This window comes from Cetorhinus maximus, chromosome 16 (assembly GCF_964194155.1).
Source record: "Cetorhinus maximus chromosome 16, sCetMax3.hap1.1, whole genome shotgun sequence".
NCBI classification, from domain to species: Eukaryota; Metazoa; Chordata; class Chondrichthyes; order Lamniformes; family Cetorhinidae; genus Cetorhinus; species Cetorhinus maximus.
In genome coordinates, this window is record NC_135894.1 from 21,275,609 (window position 1) to 21,291,378 (window position 15,770).

Consider the following 15,770-nt stretch of genomic DNA (forward strand, 5'->3'; position numbering starts at 1 on the left):
TCTTACACTTAACAAGCTATCTTTAAGAAAAAGAGAAAAAAAAGACTAGTGATCTAAAGACAAACTAAAGACCTTACTTTACTTTAAAGACTAGAAATACTCAGCAATCCTACTCACCAATCAGCTGCTCTCCATGCTCTTTTCCCTCTGTTTAGGAGATAGTTTGCTGCTGGTTGCTGAATGAAATTTGGCAGCTTTATCTCTATTTTGAGCTTCAGTCTTTGCATTGCTAGCCTTCATTTCAGGATTCATTGGTGTCTCCAAGGCCCCTGGAGGATTTATACCATGTGGACCCTTCCAGTAACCAGGCAGCCTTCTGTTTCTTTGGTAACGGGATTGTGTACTCCATTAGTAGCAGTTCGTCTGAAGAGGAACTGGAGGGCAGAAGGGAGAGGAGGCTATGTGCCCTTAGGCAGCATCCAAGGGAGCGACCTGTGGGGGGAGAGTTGCAGGCATGGGGTAGTGTGGTAGTGGTAGTGGCAGGGCCAGCAGGTAGTCCAAGGCGGAAGGGGCCGCAGAAGACAGTGTACAGGCAGCGATGCAGCTACCTCAACATGTCAGAGGCGCAGTGCTGAAGCAGGTTCTGCCTCCGTGACCTCTATGTGTCAGATGATTGGGCCTGAGGTCACCTCCAACTGTGTGGGTGGACACCCCATGTCAGTGACTCTGAGGGTCACAGTGGCCCTCAACTTCTATGCCTCTGGCTCTTTCCAGGGGTCAGTGGGGGATCTTTGCGGAGTGTCCCAATCAGCTGTCCATAGTTGCATCAAGCTGGTGACAGACGCTCTGTTCAGGCGGGTAATGACATTTATTCATTTCTGTATGGATGAGGCCAGCCAAGCTGAGCGAGCCAGAGGCTTCGTAGCCATTTCTAGCTTCCCCCGCGTCCAAGGTGCAGTCGACTGTACACATGTGGCCATCAAGGCGCCAGTGGGTCAGCCGGGTGCCTTTGTCAACAAGAAGGGATTCCACTCCATGAACGTGCAGATAGTTTGTGACTACAGGATGTAGATTCTTCAAGTCTGTGCAAGGTACCCAGGCAGCTCCCATGATGCGTACATCCTACAACACTCCCAGGTGCTGAGGCTGTTCAGGGCTGGATGGATGGCTGCTGGGTGACAAGGGCTATCCATTGAAAAGGTGACTCATGATGCCTTTCTGGCACCCAAGAACAGAAGCAGTGCAGAGGTATAACTGGAGTCATGCCTCCACAAGGGTGGTGATAGAGAGGTCTTCTGAAGATGCACGTCTGATGCCTGGACCGTTCAGGGGGAGTGCAACAATACCTCCCCAGAGTAGGTGTCACTGATAGTGGTAGCATGCTGTGCTCTCCACAATCTGGCACTGGCAAGGGGGGACCCACTGGAGGAAGAGGATGTTGAGGCAGGTCCACAGGCCACAGAGGATGAATCCAGTGGTGGATCAGAAGAGAAGACTGGGGAAGAACATGGTCAGGATGTGGAGGCAGACCTCTGGAACCTTCAGGGAGGCAGGGACACCAAGGAGGCCTTGGTTCGACTCTCCTTCAGCTCGGCTGCCAAGGCAATGCTTCTACCTCACCCCAGGGCTGCCGCTTCCATCCTGCATGTCTGAAAATGACCCTTTCAATTGAACCCAAAGTCCACTCAGTGCCTGTGCAATAAAGTTTACAGCCACTCATGTCCAGGATGAGACACGTGCCCTGCACCTACAAAACAAGTGAAGTATACTCAGGTCATTAACACAAAAGCAAAATGTATATAATGTTGGCACTCACAGAAAAGGAACATAAGAATATAAAGTGTTAATGGCCACACCAGTAAACAAATTAACAAAACATGGCTGAACAGAAGATCACCCGTGACCAATCCCTCTTGTGCTCATGGTGTCTTAAACTTACATTTGCGAATGCTGCATCTTGTTATGCACCACCACCCCCCCCACCACCACCCTCACAGGCAGCAGTATTGGAGACAGCCTGCTCACTCTGCTGTCTTGTTGGCCTTGGTGACCTTGGCGGTCATCCTCTGGCCTGTGGAGCCTGTGCTGGCCTCACCTGGGAGGGAGCAGCCAGTGGCATGGCTGGCATCTCCCCAGTCATAGCAGCCTCATCAGATGCCACAGTCACTGGCAGAATGGAGGAGGAGCTGCTGCCATCATCTGGAGCGCCCTGAGAGGAGCCGGCAGAGACGACAGGCAGTTCATGCGCCAATGTGAGATCACTCTGGACCTCCCTGCTTGTCATTGATGGACGGGCACCTAGCAGAGATACTAGGTGCCTCATCCATCTCTCACGTTGGCACTGACCTCCTGGTCATTACCTGTGTGAGGGATTGCAGGTCCAAGCGCAACCCCAGGAACCCCTGATTCTGTCCCTGGAGCTGCCTCTCCATGAGAGTTGCTACTCTCTCAATGGAGGAGGCAGTGTGCTCGGCCATGAGGGTCAACGCAGTGATCATGCTCCACATGGACTCCTCCATAACGAAGACTATGATACACAGATTCTCATGGATCTCCACCAGATCCTCCCACACATCCTGCTGGACATCCAGCATCTGCCGCCTAATGGATGACTCCAGAGGCTCATCATCTGCCTCAGACTCAGCGCCGCCCTGGTCCCCAGCAGTTCTCCAACTTCCAGCACCCTGGACACTCTCTGCCTCCACCTGCTCCTCAAGTGAGTGTGCCGTGCTCTCACCGCTGTGCACTGACATTGTAGCCAACAATCTAATGCCTACAGAGGTGCTGGTATCTGCACTGGTGCCTGGTGCAGAGAGGGGATATGACGCAGGCACATCTGACGGGCACTGGTCCTCCGGTGTCAAGGGTGGCTCTTCGGGGTCCTGAGCCCATTTGCTGGATGGAGATTCTAGGGGAGAAAAACAACATGTCATTAGTATTAGTCATCACACTGTCACTGTGCATGCTAGGCAGGCTTGTGAGACAATGGAGATCTGCATCATGGTACCATCGTCTTTCAATGAACAATTGGGACTCCAGGGGTGAGGTTTCCATTACAGATGAGACAATACAACAATGCTTACGCACTCTAACACTCTCGCATCGGTGCACTGCACTCTTACCTTCGTCAGAGACTCCTACTTGTCCACGACCAGTGGAACGAGCTGGGCGGCAGCTCTCTGTCTCTAAGGCTCTAATCTCATTCCCCGTCATTCTGAGCAGGTTTGGCAGGGGGGGTTCCGCCTGTCCTTGACCTCGCGATGTTGTTATGGCTTCTCTTCTGAAAGGGCAGAGGAGCATTGATTAGTCCACCCTGTACCTGCAGCACCATTGCAGCCTGGCCAACCCCACCTGAGGAACACCTTGCAGGGCACATCTGAGTCATGGCCCTCAACCTGCAAAGTAATCAGGCCAAGATTCTCCTGATATATTTAGTTGAGCCAAAGATTGTGCTCTGCACTCTGGTCTCATTTTTTGTGATCACGTTGGAACTTAAATATAAATGTTTGTTTGAGATGATTTAAAGCCTGAAAGTATTTAAAAGCAAAAAATAAATCTAAGATTCAGTTAGATTTCGATCATTCACTGACCTACTTTCTCTTTTGTTTAGGATACATCTGGCCGTTACCTGCCAAACTCTGCCCCATATGGATTTATTTTGATGTGCTATTTTCAACTGCATCCATCATGCACTTGTGCGCAATATCTTTGGATCGGTACATTGCAATACGAAATCCTATCCATCACAGCCGCTGCAACTCAAGAACTAAAGCATTCATGAAAATAATTGCTGTTTGGACAATATCTGTCGGTGAGTGCACAATATGTCATTACCCAGAGCAAGATTATGATTCTGTCTTTTTTGTCTCCTCTTCACCCCCTCCTCTTTCCTAAATAATGAAACCTATGATGTAGAATAATTACAGCCTCTAATTTTTTTTAAACAATGACAATCGTTAATAAGCAGTCTGATGATAATATGAGCCTTTGAGAATGGTAATCAGTTGGGTAATGGTGCACTACAGATGCAGATATAAACAGAGGCCTATTTTAAGATGGGACACTTTACAATATTCAAAGCTAAACTGGTAATGAAAGACACTCAGAGCTAAATGGAAAGGAAGAAACTCACCACCATTTTGCCTAAAAGACAGTTTGTCATGATGGGTTAGCACATTGCCATTTCATCTCTGTCACCTGCTTTGATGTCCAGCCCAGACTGAGGAATGACAATCTCTACTCTTCTAGTCTTAAAGGAAAATGCCTGAGAGAATGAAAGTGTTTTTCCATTTATACAGCACCTTTCACAACATCCCAAAGCACTTTACAGCCAAGGAAGTACTTTCTAAGTGTAGTCACTGTTTGTAATGTAGAACCAACTAACACACAGCAAACCCCCACAAACAGCAGATTGATCTGTTTTAGAAATTGGTTGAGGGTTGAATACAGGGAATTCCCCTGCTCTTCAAAAAGTGTGGTGGGACCTTTCAGGTCTTCCTGAGACAGCAGCCAAGGCCTCGGTTTAATATCTCATCCAAAAACCACCATCTCTGATTCTGCAGCACTCCCTCAGTACTACATTGAAGTCAAACCTAGATTCTGTGCTCAAGCCTCTGGAATGAGACTTAAGTCCAGAACTTTCTGACTCAGTGATAAGAGTGCTATCAACTGAGCCACAGCTAGTACCTGGGCTAATATCTGGGCAATGACAGAGATGAAAGGACAATGTGCAAACCCCTTGTGCCAAACAGTCCCTTTGGGCAGTACTTCTACTTTCCCTTCCAGCTTAAGTTGTCAAGGACCAACTAGATTCCACACAGGTCGGAACCTACCTCTTGAGTTAAACAGATATTCTCATCATTGCAAAGATAAACTCTGCATCGAGCAGTACTAAGCCTGACCTAGCCATCTCAATGTTAATACTGAGAGAAAAGTACTCTTTTCATCAGCACCTATATCAAAGAATTTTTAAGCATCAAAAATATGGCATTGCACTGGTGATAATATGTTATGAAGACTATTGGATAAACTTTAGCAATCCAGCACAGAGCTTTATTTGATTAATTTTTTTATTGGGAATTTAGGTGCAGATATGAGTGTTAGGCCATACAATTTTTCACCATTTCTTTTAGCAGTGTGCAGGAAGCAAAACAAGTACACTGGTTTCCAATCCTGAATTCCTGATATGAGTCCTGTTGTTCAAAAGCTTTGCAACATAAACACTAAACTATAAACTATAAGACAACGACTTGCATTTATATAGTGCCTTTAATGTCCCAAGGTGCTTCACAGGAGCATAATCGGACAAAGATTGAGACTGTGCCAAAGGAGGAGATATTAGGATGATTGACTAAAAGCTTGGCCAAAGATGTAAGTTTTTAGGAGAGAGAGGTGGAGATGGGAAAGAAATTTAGGGAGTGCATTACAGAACCCAATTCCCAGACAGCAGAAAGCATGGCCATTAATGGTGAGGTGAAGGAATTGAGAAAGATGCACAAGAGTCTAGAGTTGGAGGTATGTAGAGCTCTCTGAGGAACGCAGGGCTGGTGGGGGGTATATAGAGGTAGGGAAGGACGAGGCTACAGAGGGATTTGGACATGAGGCTGAGAATTTTAAATTTGAGACGTTAATGGACTGAGAGCAAATGTAGGTCAGTAAGCACAAAGTAATACATGAATGTGAATTCATCCAGGTGGGAAAACGCACAGTAGATAAGACTTGGATGAGTTCAAGTTTTTGAAGGTAGAAGACGGGAAGCTGGAATAGTGAAGTTTGAAGTTAACAAGACCATGGCTAAAGGTTTTATGAGCAGGTAGAGTGAGGAAGGGAAGGAGATGGGCAATGTTGGAGAAATGGAAGTAGACAGTCTTTATGATGGAGAAGATATGGGGTCAGAACAACACTTAAGGTCAAATAGGACACTGAGCTTGCAAATAATCTTGTTCAGAGCTGGGGCTGGGAGGGACGCCTGGGCTCTGAGACTAGAGGGAGGGATGAAGTTTACAATGCACATCTTGGGAAGAAAGAGTTGAAGAAAACTGGTACCACTCTCGCTCTTTAATCTTCCTTTTTTTTTTGGATAGTCACAGACAAGAGGGTAAAACACATTGAATGTATACAAAAAACACAATGGCCCAAATCTTCCGGTCAGCGTCAATACTGAGTGCGTTGTCGCTGTCCGTGAAGATTTCTGTGCCCCGACCCTTTTACGATTTTTCAACCGTATCTTCTGATCCTGGCTGAAGCAATGAAGGGTCAGCTCAGCCTCTCCAGGGGAAGATCGTTGGGCGGAAGAAGAGAGAACACGCCCACTTTTCACAACAGTAGCTGCTGTATTCAGTGGATGAGAGCAAATGTAGGTCAGTGAGCGCAGAGTAATACATGAATGTGAATTCATCCAGGTGGGAAAACGCACAGTAAATAAGATTTCGATGAGTTCAAGTTTTTGAAGGGTAGAAGACGGGAAGCTGGAATAGTGAAGTCTGAAGTTAACAAGACCATGGCTAAAGGTTTTATGAGCAGGTAGACTGAGGAAGGGAAGGAGATGGGCAATGTTGGAGAAATGGAAGTAAACAGTCTTTATGATGGAGAGGATGTGGGATCAGAACAACACTTAAGGTCAAATAGGACACTGAAGTTGCAAATAACCTGGTTCAGTCTGAGACCAATTTTAAAGATCCAAGTCTTTCAATATGTGAGTGTTAGTGAATAGGTGAGTGGAGGAATGAGTAGGTGGGTATGTGGTTGAGTATGTAGTTAGGTTGGGAGCGTAGTTGGGTCGTTGGGGGCGTAGTCGGGTCGAGTCAGGGGTAGTCGGATGGTCGGGGGTCGGTACTTGGCTGGTTGAGGCTGGTGATTGGGGGGTGTTAGTTGTGGTGCTCAGTGAAGTTACACTGGATAATGACCGAGTTAATACATGTATTAAACCATGTAACATTTCCAGGGTATGTATGTAGATAAGACCCATGTATCTGGCCAAGTCTCCACCCTGAGGCCAGGGTTTCAGGCTTTCGTGGAGGATCCTGGGCAGCAGCAATCAGCCCATCAGAAGTTTAAACTTCCCAGGCAATTTCCATTTATGTGCATGTGTCAGGACTTCCACAGGGTCCTGACAAACATCTGCCAACATCCGTCCCATCTCTGGTGACCCAGAGAGCCGAAGGTTTGAGCCATTGACGTTGATAACAAAATGGCTCAGTTGTTAGCATTCATATTCTCTGGGTCAGGTGGTTGTGGGTTTAAGTCCCATTCTCGGACTTGAGCACAAAGTCAAGGCTGACACTCCAGTGCATTACTAAGGGAGTGCTGCACTGTCAGAGATGCTGTCTTTCAGATGTGACATTAACCCAAGGCTCCATCTGCCCCGGGTGCTAATGATCCCATGGCAACATTTTGAAGAAGAGCAGGGGAATTAGCATTGATGTTCTGTCAATATTTCTTTTCAATAAACATCTGGTTATTATCATATTACTATCTCTGAGAGTTTGCTGCGTGCAGATTGGCTGCCACTGTTCCTACATTACGACAGTGACTACACTTCAAAAGTACTTCATTGCCTGTAAAGCACTTTGGGATGTCCTGTTGTCATGAAAGGCGCTATGTAAATGCAAGTCTTTCTTTCCTTTACCTGTGAAAAAGGCTGCCACTGCTGAGTTGTGTTTACTAGGTACATTACGGTTATAGAACAGCGTAGGAAAACAAGAAAAATCATGGAACAAATGCAATCAGGCAATCCAAGAATGAAAAGAGCCAGATGCAGAGAAGTTTGAATGTGGTAATATGTACATGTACTGACTTTTTAACTGGGATTGCATTATATAGAGATGAGCAGGAAATGGAGTGTTTTACAGTGTAAGATTATAAATGTGTTTCTTATAAATTAGTAATTGATGATATTTGGACGTTGCTGTATAATTAAACATAATATTAATTGAATTAGCCTCGGTGTCAGCATAATGAGAAAAGGAAAATGTTGGGGGGAAGTTTGATATTAAACAGGTGACACCATGGGCAGGCAAGTTGTTGAATTTGTTCATAAGCATCTATATTTAATAGGGAGACGGACAACACTGAGCATGTCCCAAGGCACATATACACTGGAAATCTTCATGTTAGATAAACTCTAGAGGACTGTGCTGTTGAAGCTGTGCTATCAATAGAGAACGTCACCCACCAGCTCCTTATAGAGAGAAATCACAGGGATGCTGTCCACGATTATCCACTAGGAATGGGCAGTGAATGACCCAAGTAGCATCCATTCGTGACACTGACCACAAAGAGTCAAGCAAAGCTTTAAGTACAATATCACAATGCAGAGACTCCACATCACCTCAATGCAGAGACTCCACATCACCTCAATCCAGAGACTCCACATCACCTCAATGCAGAGACTCCACATTATCTGAATCATGGCTATGGTTGTATAGGAATACAGTACTGGTCTAGTAACCCAGAGTCTTGGACTATTATTCAGAGATATGAGTTCAAATCCCACCAGGCAGCTGGGTAATTTAAATTAAGTCCATTAAATAAGATCTGGAATAAAAAGCTGGTAACAACTATGTGACCATGAAATGACCAGATTGTCATTAAAAGAAAAACAACTGGTTCACTAATGAAATTTAGGGAAGGACCTCTATCACTCTTACCTAGCCTGGCCTATCCCACCTGGCCTATCCCACCTGGCCTATCCCACCTGGCCTGTCCCGCCTGGCCTGTCCTGCCTGGCCTATCCCACCTGGCCTTTACCGCCTGGTCTATCCCACCTGGTCTATCCCACCTGGCCTTTAGCTGACTCCAGATCCACAGCAAAGTGGTTGACTCTTAACTTTCCTCTGAAATGGACTAGCAAACTGGTCAGTTGTATCAAACTCTGACAAAAAAGCGAATAAGAAGAAAGCAGGATATTATACTCAGCATTGACCAATGCACCAGATACAACAAAGGCACACCCAGACCAGTTCACCCTGCATTTTCCTCGCTGACATTTGGGCACTTGTACCAGAATTGGGAGAGCTGTCACACAGACCAGTCAAGCAACAGCCTGACATAGTCATTCTCACCAAATCATACCTTACAGATAATGTCCCAGACTTCTCCATCATCATCCTTAGGTATGTCCAGTCTCACCAGCAGAACAGACCCACCAGACGTGGTAGCGCAATGATATACAGTCAGGAGGAAATGGCTCTGGAAGTCCTCAACATTGACTCTGGACCCCACGACGTCTTATGACATGGGGCAAGGAAATTGCCTGCTGATCTTGTAGATGGCACATATTGCTGCCACTCAGGGTGGTGAAAGGAGCCAAACTTGTCAGGGTCCATAACCTTAATGTACCCAGTACCGCTACGATCTTCTTAGGGACCATTAATGTTTAAAGAAGAAATCCAAATACCCGGCAATTAACCGACAGGCTATGCCACAAGATTTCACTTTTTTTAACAAAAACAGACTCGATTTTATATATAAAGAGAAATTAAACAAAACAAGCACACTAACTCAACACCAAAGCTTATAAAGACTTATGCTATAAACTCAGTTCTACTTTTTACTTCTCCCAAAGAGTTCCTTTATCTTACACCATCTTGAAGGTTCATTCACTTTTCCTGGGACCAACCCAATAGGTATGCCACAGCCCACCAGAATTTACTTTAATCTCCTTAGTATTCCAGTTATTCTTCTGAGGTAAGATTCAATAGGGGTTGTTCCATTAGCTTTTTGGCCACGTGACCCTCCACCTTTACCTTCACCCACCTCATGACTGTGGATGCCTCAGTTCCTTGTTCAAGTTGCCGGCATATATCCAACTGCCTTCCCATAGCTTTCCGAGTTACCTCTGCTGACTGATTTCTGGCTCAAGGCTCTGTGAGGACCACTGTAGATTTCTTCCACCAGCTGCAAATCTTCCACCTGCCTTTCCCTCACAAAATCCAAACTGCTTGCTTCTGTTAGCAAACACACACAGATAACTTAAACAAAATATTCTTTTAACCAAGGCTGCTTCCTAATTCAATATCTCTATGGCAACATGGCACACGCAGCCTGTTCCTGGGTAGAAATGCAAATTAAATACCTTCTAAGCGTAATAAACTCCAAGCTTGTTTGAATTGATTTACTTCAGGGCTGCTTAACAGTTTTTCAGTCACCCATTTTCTACAGTTAAAACTTTAATTCCTAAAACTAGAAGTTACATTCTAAAACATAAACCATGAACTAGGTTTTCACACCTGTACCTTCAGCCATTTCTTGATACCATGTGGAGTGAATCAAACTGTCTGAAGATGCACCTGTGATGCTGGGGGCCTCAGGAGGAAGCCAAGATGGATCATCCACTCAGCACTTCTGGCCAAAGATGGTTGTAAATGCTTCAGCCTTGTCTTTTTCACTTATGTGCTGGGCTCCCCCATCATTGAGGATGGGGATGTTTGTGAAGCCGTCTTCTACCATTAGTTGTTTAGTTGTCCACCACCGTTCATGGAGAAGGCAGGACTGCAGAGCTGTGATCTGATCCATAGGCCATGGGAATGTTTAGCTATGTCTATAGCTATCTATGTCTGATTTACAAGCTACAGATGGTGTAAGCATGCAGCTCTTGCATCCCCCTCACCACTCCCTACCCTTGTGCCTTTCTCTTTTCACATACCCAAGAACAACTGCCACTTGGCCAGGCAGTGATGAACAACAAGAGCTGGAAAAGCAGGCAGACAGTAAAGATGAAGAAACACCATCACTTGCTCTCACACTTGCAGCCAACACCTCAGATTCTGCCACTGCACATAATTTAGAGGATAACTTAGAAGCTGCAATGTAATAAAACACCAAGTATAAGTGGGCTGCAAAGCAGGGCTGGGAACAAGCATAGCACAGATACCAGCTTTCCAGAGGGTGAGTTCACACATGAGTTCTCCTGTGGAAGACTTCAATGGGATGGCCGACAGAAGAAGGCTGATGGAAGATTCTGGCATTAACTTGGCACAGGATTTGCATGGATTTTGGAGCCCAATCTTTTCAGCAAGGAAATGGTGGTCAGTTCAATTCGCACACTTTAAACCCGACCATGATACAGCATCTGAAGACCGATTTCTTAGCTTCCATTTCAGCACAAGCAGAAGCCCCCCCCGCCAGTGTCTGAGAGGAAGCTCGGATGGAAGTCATGCAGGCTCTGTTTGCTGCCATGGCAGATTTCACCCACACAGGTGCAGCTTGGTGCCAAGCAAGCTCAGACTGCTGCCATCATGGTTCCAGATACCAGTGTTCTTGCAGGATGTCACAGCAGCTCAGCAATCTGCTGTCTAACGAAGCACGATGATTGCTGAGGCCCCTCACCAAGGGAGTGACAGTGGCTCTGTGAAACACAAAGCTGCCGTCCTCTCTGAGGATGACATAATTTGTCCTCCCCCCCACAGCCCTCCCCCAGAACTGTCTTTGGGATGGAGGATACCTCATGAGCACCGACTGGCCAACCAAACAATTTTTTAAAGCAGAAAGAAAGAGCTTGCATTTATATAGTGTCTCTTATGACTTCAGCAGGCCCCAAAGCACCATACAGCCAATGAGGTACCTTTTGAAGTGCAGTCACTCCTGTAATGTAGGAAAACATGGCAGCGAAGTTATCTACAACAAAGTCACAACAGCAATTAACTAAAGGACCAGAAAAGCAATCAGATTAGAGGATGAGGAAGAATGTGGCTGACTAGTACACAGAGCACAAGGGGTTGACAGAGCAGCAGATCACAGCAAACACATGTCACATACACCACTCTTCCATAATCAAAAGCAAATGTCTCTTTAAAAAAAAGCACCTTGAGTTCAGCAACATAAGAAATAACAACCAACAGTTAGTTGAAGGTTGAAATGTATTAAGAACATTTTGAATCCTGTCCTTTTAATTACTTTAAGAGCCTTGTGCAGATTTCAAAAATAATCCCAAATGATCGCATCATGCACCTGTCCCACCTCAGGCTCCTGCTTCCCTCCTTCAGGCCATCGTCTTCCTATGATCTGATCTGTTGCTGCTTCTCATGCACAAACATCCATGGACCTCTTTCGATTGCAATATTGCACAACGGGCTAACAATTATTCTTCCAACTTACTCCAAGTCACGCAGTAAACCACCCCCAGAGCGGTCTGGATACCGGGGCTGTTTCTTTATGAGCGCAGAAGCTGTTCTCAGTTATTTTTCGTGACTTGGTCAGCTCTTTCTTGAAGTCTGAAGTGTGGAGCTTTCTTGAAGTGTGAAGCTTTCACGTAGATATCATCAGCCAAATCCACATCTCCCAGCAGTCTTCACCTATGAAATGTGGGAAATGTTTGATGCCATCCAGAAATGAGCAGTCACTTGGAAAAGAGCAATAATTGGCATAATTTTTGGTCAGTGATTGGACACCATCTGGTAGGAAACTATTTTGTTAATAAAAGGAATTGTATGCTGGGTGCATTCAATGGTATATTTTATCCTGACAATGTGTCCAACAATGAAAGGCTTGATGATCCTGCATTAACTGAAAAGCTCCTTTCAACTGTTTCTGTAAGATACGTCCTCTGCTCTGTTCATAACCCAAGCTCTCCTGTAGCATTTTGAAACAGCTTCAGTGCAGGCCTAAGGAAAGGCTGCAGGGCTGGATTGTGTTAGTCTTTGCATGTGATGGTAGGTGCTCTCAGGCTGACATAAAAGTAACCATAGTGCTATTTGATGAGGAGCCTGGCAGTTGTTTGAATCAATGTACATCACCAAAACAGATTATCACATTGCTGTTTGTAGGATCCTGCTGTGTGTAAATTGACTGCTGCATTTCCTACATTACAACAGACAACGCACTTCAAAGGTATTTCATTGGCCTTGAAGCATTTGGGACACCTGAGGATGTGAAAGGTATCCTATTGATGCAAGGTCTTCTTGAAGAGCTTTTTCACTAAAGTACGTTTTCCCAGTTTTCTCCTTGATATCTTTTCCTAAAATCAGTGTCTCACCCTGAAGCAAGATCCACAGATGCTGAAAGTCTGCCCGTGCTTCATCCTTCATCAGTGAGCAGGGATATTGAGTACCTGCAGGCCATTCAACTGCAAAGGTGTATTGTGACTAAGTCTAATCATCCATGGCCCAGATACAGCAGGGGTCACTGGACATTGTACCCAAGCAGAAATCCGGGCTGATTTTCTTCCCCTTCCCCTAGCAGGGAATGCAGGGCAGGTAGAGCAACCACGTGGCTTCCCTCTCTAAAATAAACTACTTCTTCATAAATCAGAACTGAACCTGGGAACTCCTACTCTATAAAACACAGCATCTAGGCAGGTGGTGTATATTGAGCCATGGGATAAATAAGAGGTGATTATTTTAATGTTAGATCATGCTGCCATTTTGCAGAATGGTTCCAGGTATTTCAGCTAGTTCTGGAATGTGGTATTGGATGGAAACCTTGGTAACATTAGTGCCAGAATAGTTGTCATTGGAAACTGAGGAAATAATTTAAGCAAACAATTAATATCTCATACAAATGCAATAGGCCACAATGAATTGTAAAAATAGCAGGGAGAATAAACAGGAAGAAGGCACAATCGCCTGGCTGTGATGCTTAGATCTTATCTTCCTGTTGTTGCAACATTCAAAATGGCCCCCAATTATGTTGTGGGGGCAAATTAGAACATATTTTTCTGGGTTAATTTTAAATTTTTACAGACTTTGCTGATACTTTATGCACTGGGGTCAAGCTGTAATCCAACTTAGCATAGACCGTACTTCCACCAACTTGCACTGATGTATCCTCATTGTCATGTCGAGGCTATTTATTAGAAGACTTAGACCCAGCAAGGGTACTTTGGAAGGGAAGGTGGAGGTTTCATTCTTTGTTGGCTGTGGGTAGTATTGACATGGTTTACCATTTTTAGTAATGCCTGCATTGGCAGCACGGTAAAACACAGCTCCAAGAGGTGGGTGTGAGCTGGATTTGAAGCAGGGCCATATTGAAGATAGCCATTGCGTAAAAACCATTAGGTGCACAGGGAATCTGTTAAAATACAAGTTGAATGTTTATAATTTGCTTTTTGCATTGCTGCTTTTCACATGTTCAGTTTGCCTCAGTGTGCAGGCATGCCATCCTGTTGAAGAGGACTGGGCAACCCCAGGGTACTTGCAGCAAATTTGGAAAGTCTCTTTTGTATAAGATCACAGTGTCCTGTCACTATATCACTATTGTACCACTATATCACTGTCAGTGTGTCAAGGGTTTCTGGCTGGCCTCAGAACAGCTGGATGGATCAGCTTCTTGTGTTTGTACAAGAACAATTGAAGTGGGAGATAAAGCCCCATGTTTGGAAGTGATGACGTTTGTAACAAAAGTGCTGGAAGTATCTTTAATCCTTTGAAAGGTGTCAGTGCCTGAGATAATGGATACAGTGAGAGAGGCAGTTTTGTGTTGTGTTTTTCACTTGCGTTTGGAATGATCAAGAGGGGGAGGGAATCACTTTCTGGTGCTTTGCTGGAGAAGGAACTTGCTCACTGAATTTGGAGCTTTGGGGGGAAAATTCATTCCCCCATCCAGAAAACAACACCTGAACTGGGTAAAGTTTATACAAAACATAACAATTGAAGTAGATGGGTAATAATCTCTCACTAATGTTGGCCACTGGCACGGTCTTGTCATTTTGAATATCATAGCATAGGCCCCTTAGAGAATGAGGTTCGGGAAATAATAATGGGGAACCAGGAAATGGCAGAGGAGTTGAATAAATACTTTGCATCAGTCTTCACGGTAGAAGACACTAATAGCATTCCAAAAATACTAAGTGATCAAGGGGAAAAAGTGGGGGAGGAAATAAATACATTAACTGTCACTAGAGAAAAAGTACTTGGGAAAATAATGGGGATAAAGGCCAATAAGTCCCCTGGACCCGTTGGGTTACATCCCTCGGATATTAAAGGAAGTAGCTGCAGAGTTAGTGGATGCACTGGTAGCAATATTCCAAGGATCCACAGATTCTGGAAAAGTCCCAGAGGATTGGAAAACTGCCAATGTTACATCCTTCTTCAAAAAGGGAGGGAGACAAAAAACAGGTAACTATAGGCCAGTTAGTTTAACATCCATCATTGGGAAAATGTTAGAGTCTATTATAAAGAATGTAATAGCAGAGCATTTAGAAATGCATAATGTAACCAACAGAGTCAGCATGGCTCCATGAAGGGGAAATCATGCCTGACAAATTTATTGGAATTCTTTGAGGAGTAACAAGCAGGATAGAAAAAGGGGAACCATTAGATGTAATATATTTGGATTTCCAAAAGACGTTCGCTAAGGTACCGCAATAAGGCTACTTAATAAGATAAGAGCCCATTGTTTTGGGGGTAGTATATTAGCATGGATAGAGGATTAGCTAACTAACAGACAGCAGAGAGTTGCAGTAAGGGAGGCATTTTCAGGATGGCAACCTGTAACTAGTGGAATGCCACAGGGATCAGTGCTGGGGCCACAATTATTTACAATGTATATTAATAACTTGGATGAGGGAAATCAATGTACTATCGCCAAGTTTGCAGATGACACAAAAATAGATGGGAAGACGAGTGGTGAGGATGACACAAGGAGTCTACAGAGGGATATAGACAGGTTAAGAGAGTGGGCTAAAACTTGGCAGATGGAATATAATGTGGGAAAATGTGAGGTTATGCACATTGGCAGGAAGAATAGAGGAGCTGAATATTATTTAAATGGAGAAAGACTGCAGAAAGCTGCAGCACAGAGGGATTTGGGGGCCTTCGTGCATGAATCCCAAAAAGCTAACATACAAGTTCAACAGATAACAGGGAAGGCAAATGGAATGTTGGCCTTTATTT

The 15,770-nt window shown here is 44.7% G+C and overlaps 1 protein-coding gene across 1 annotated transcript in view; it reads left to right on the forward strand.

Annotated features, from left to right (window-relative positions):
* The window catches only part of htr2aa (5-hydroxytryptamine (serotonin) receptor 2A, genome duplicate a), a 155,906-nt gene that overhangs the window by 46,984 nt on the left and 93,152 nt on the right, over positions 1-15,770 (forward strand). The window contains exon 2 of the mRNA XM_078559473.1: positions 3,551-3,751. Coding sequence (XP_078415599.1) covers positions 3,551-3,751 — 201 coding nt within the window. The remainder of the gene's footprint in view (positions 1-3,550; positions 3,752-15,770) is intronic.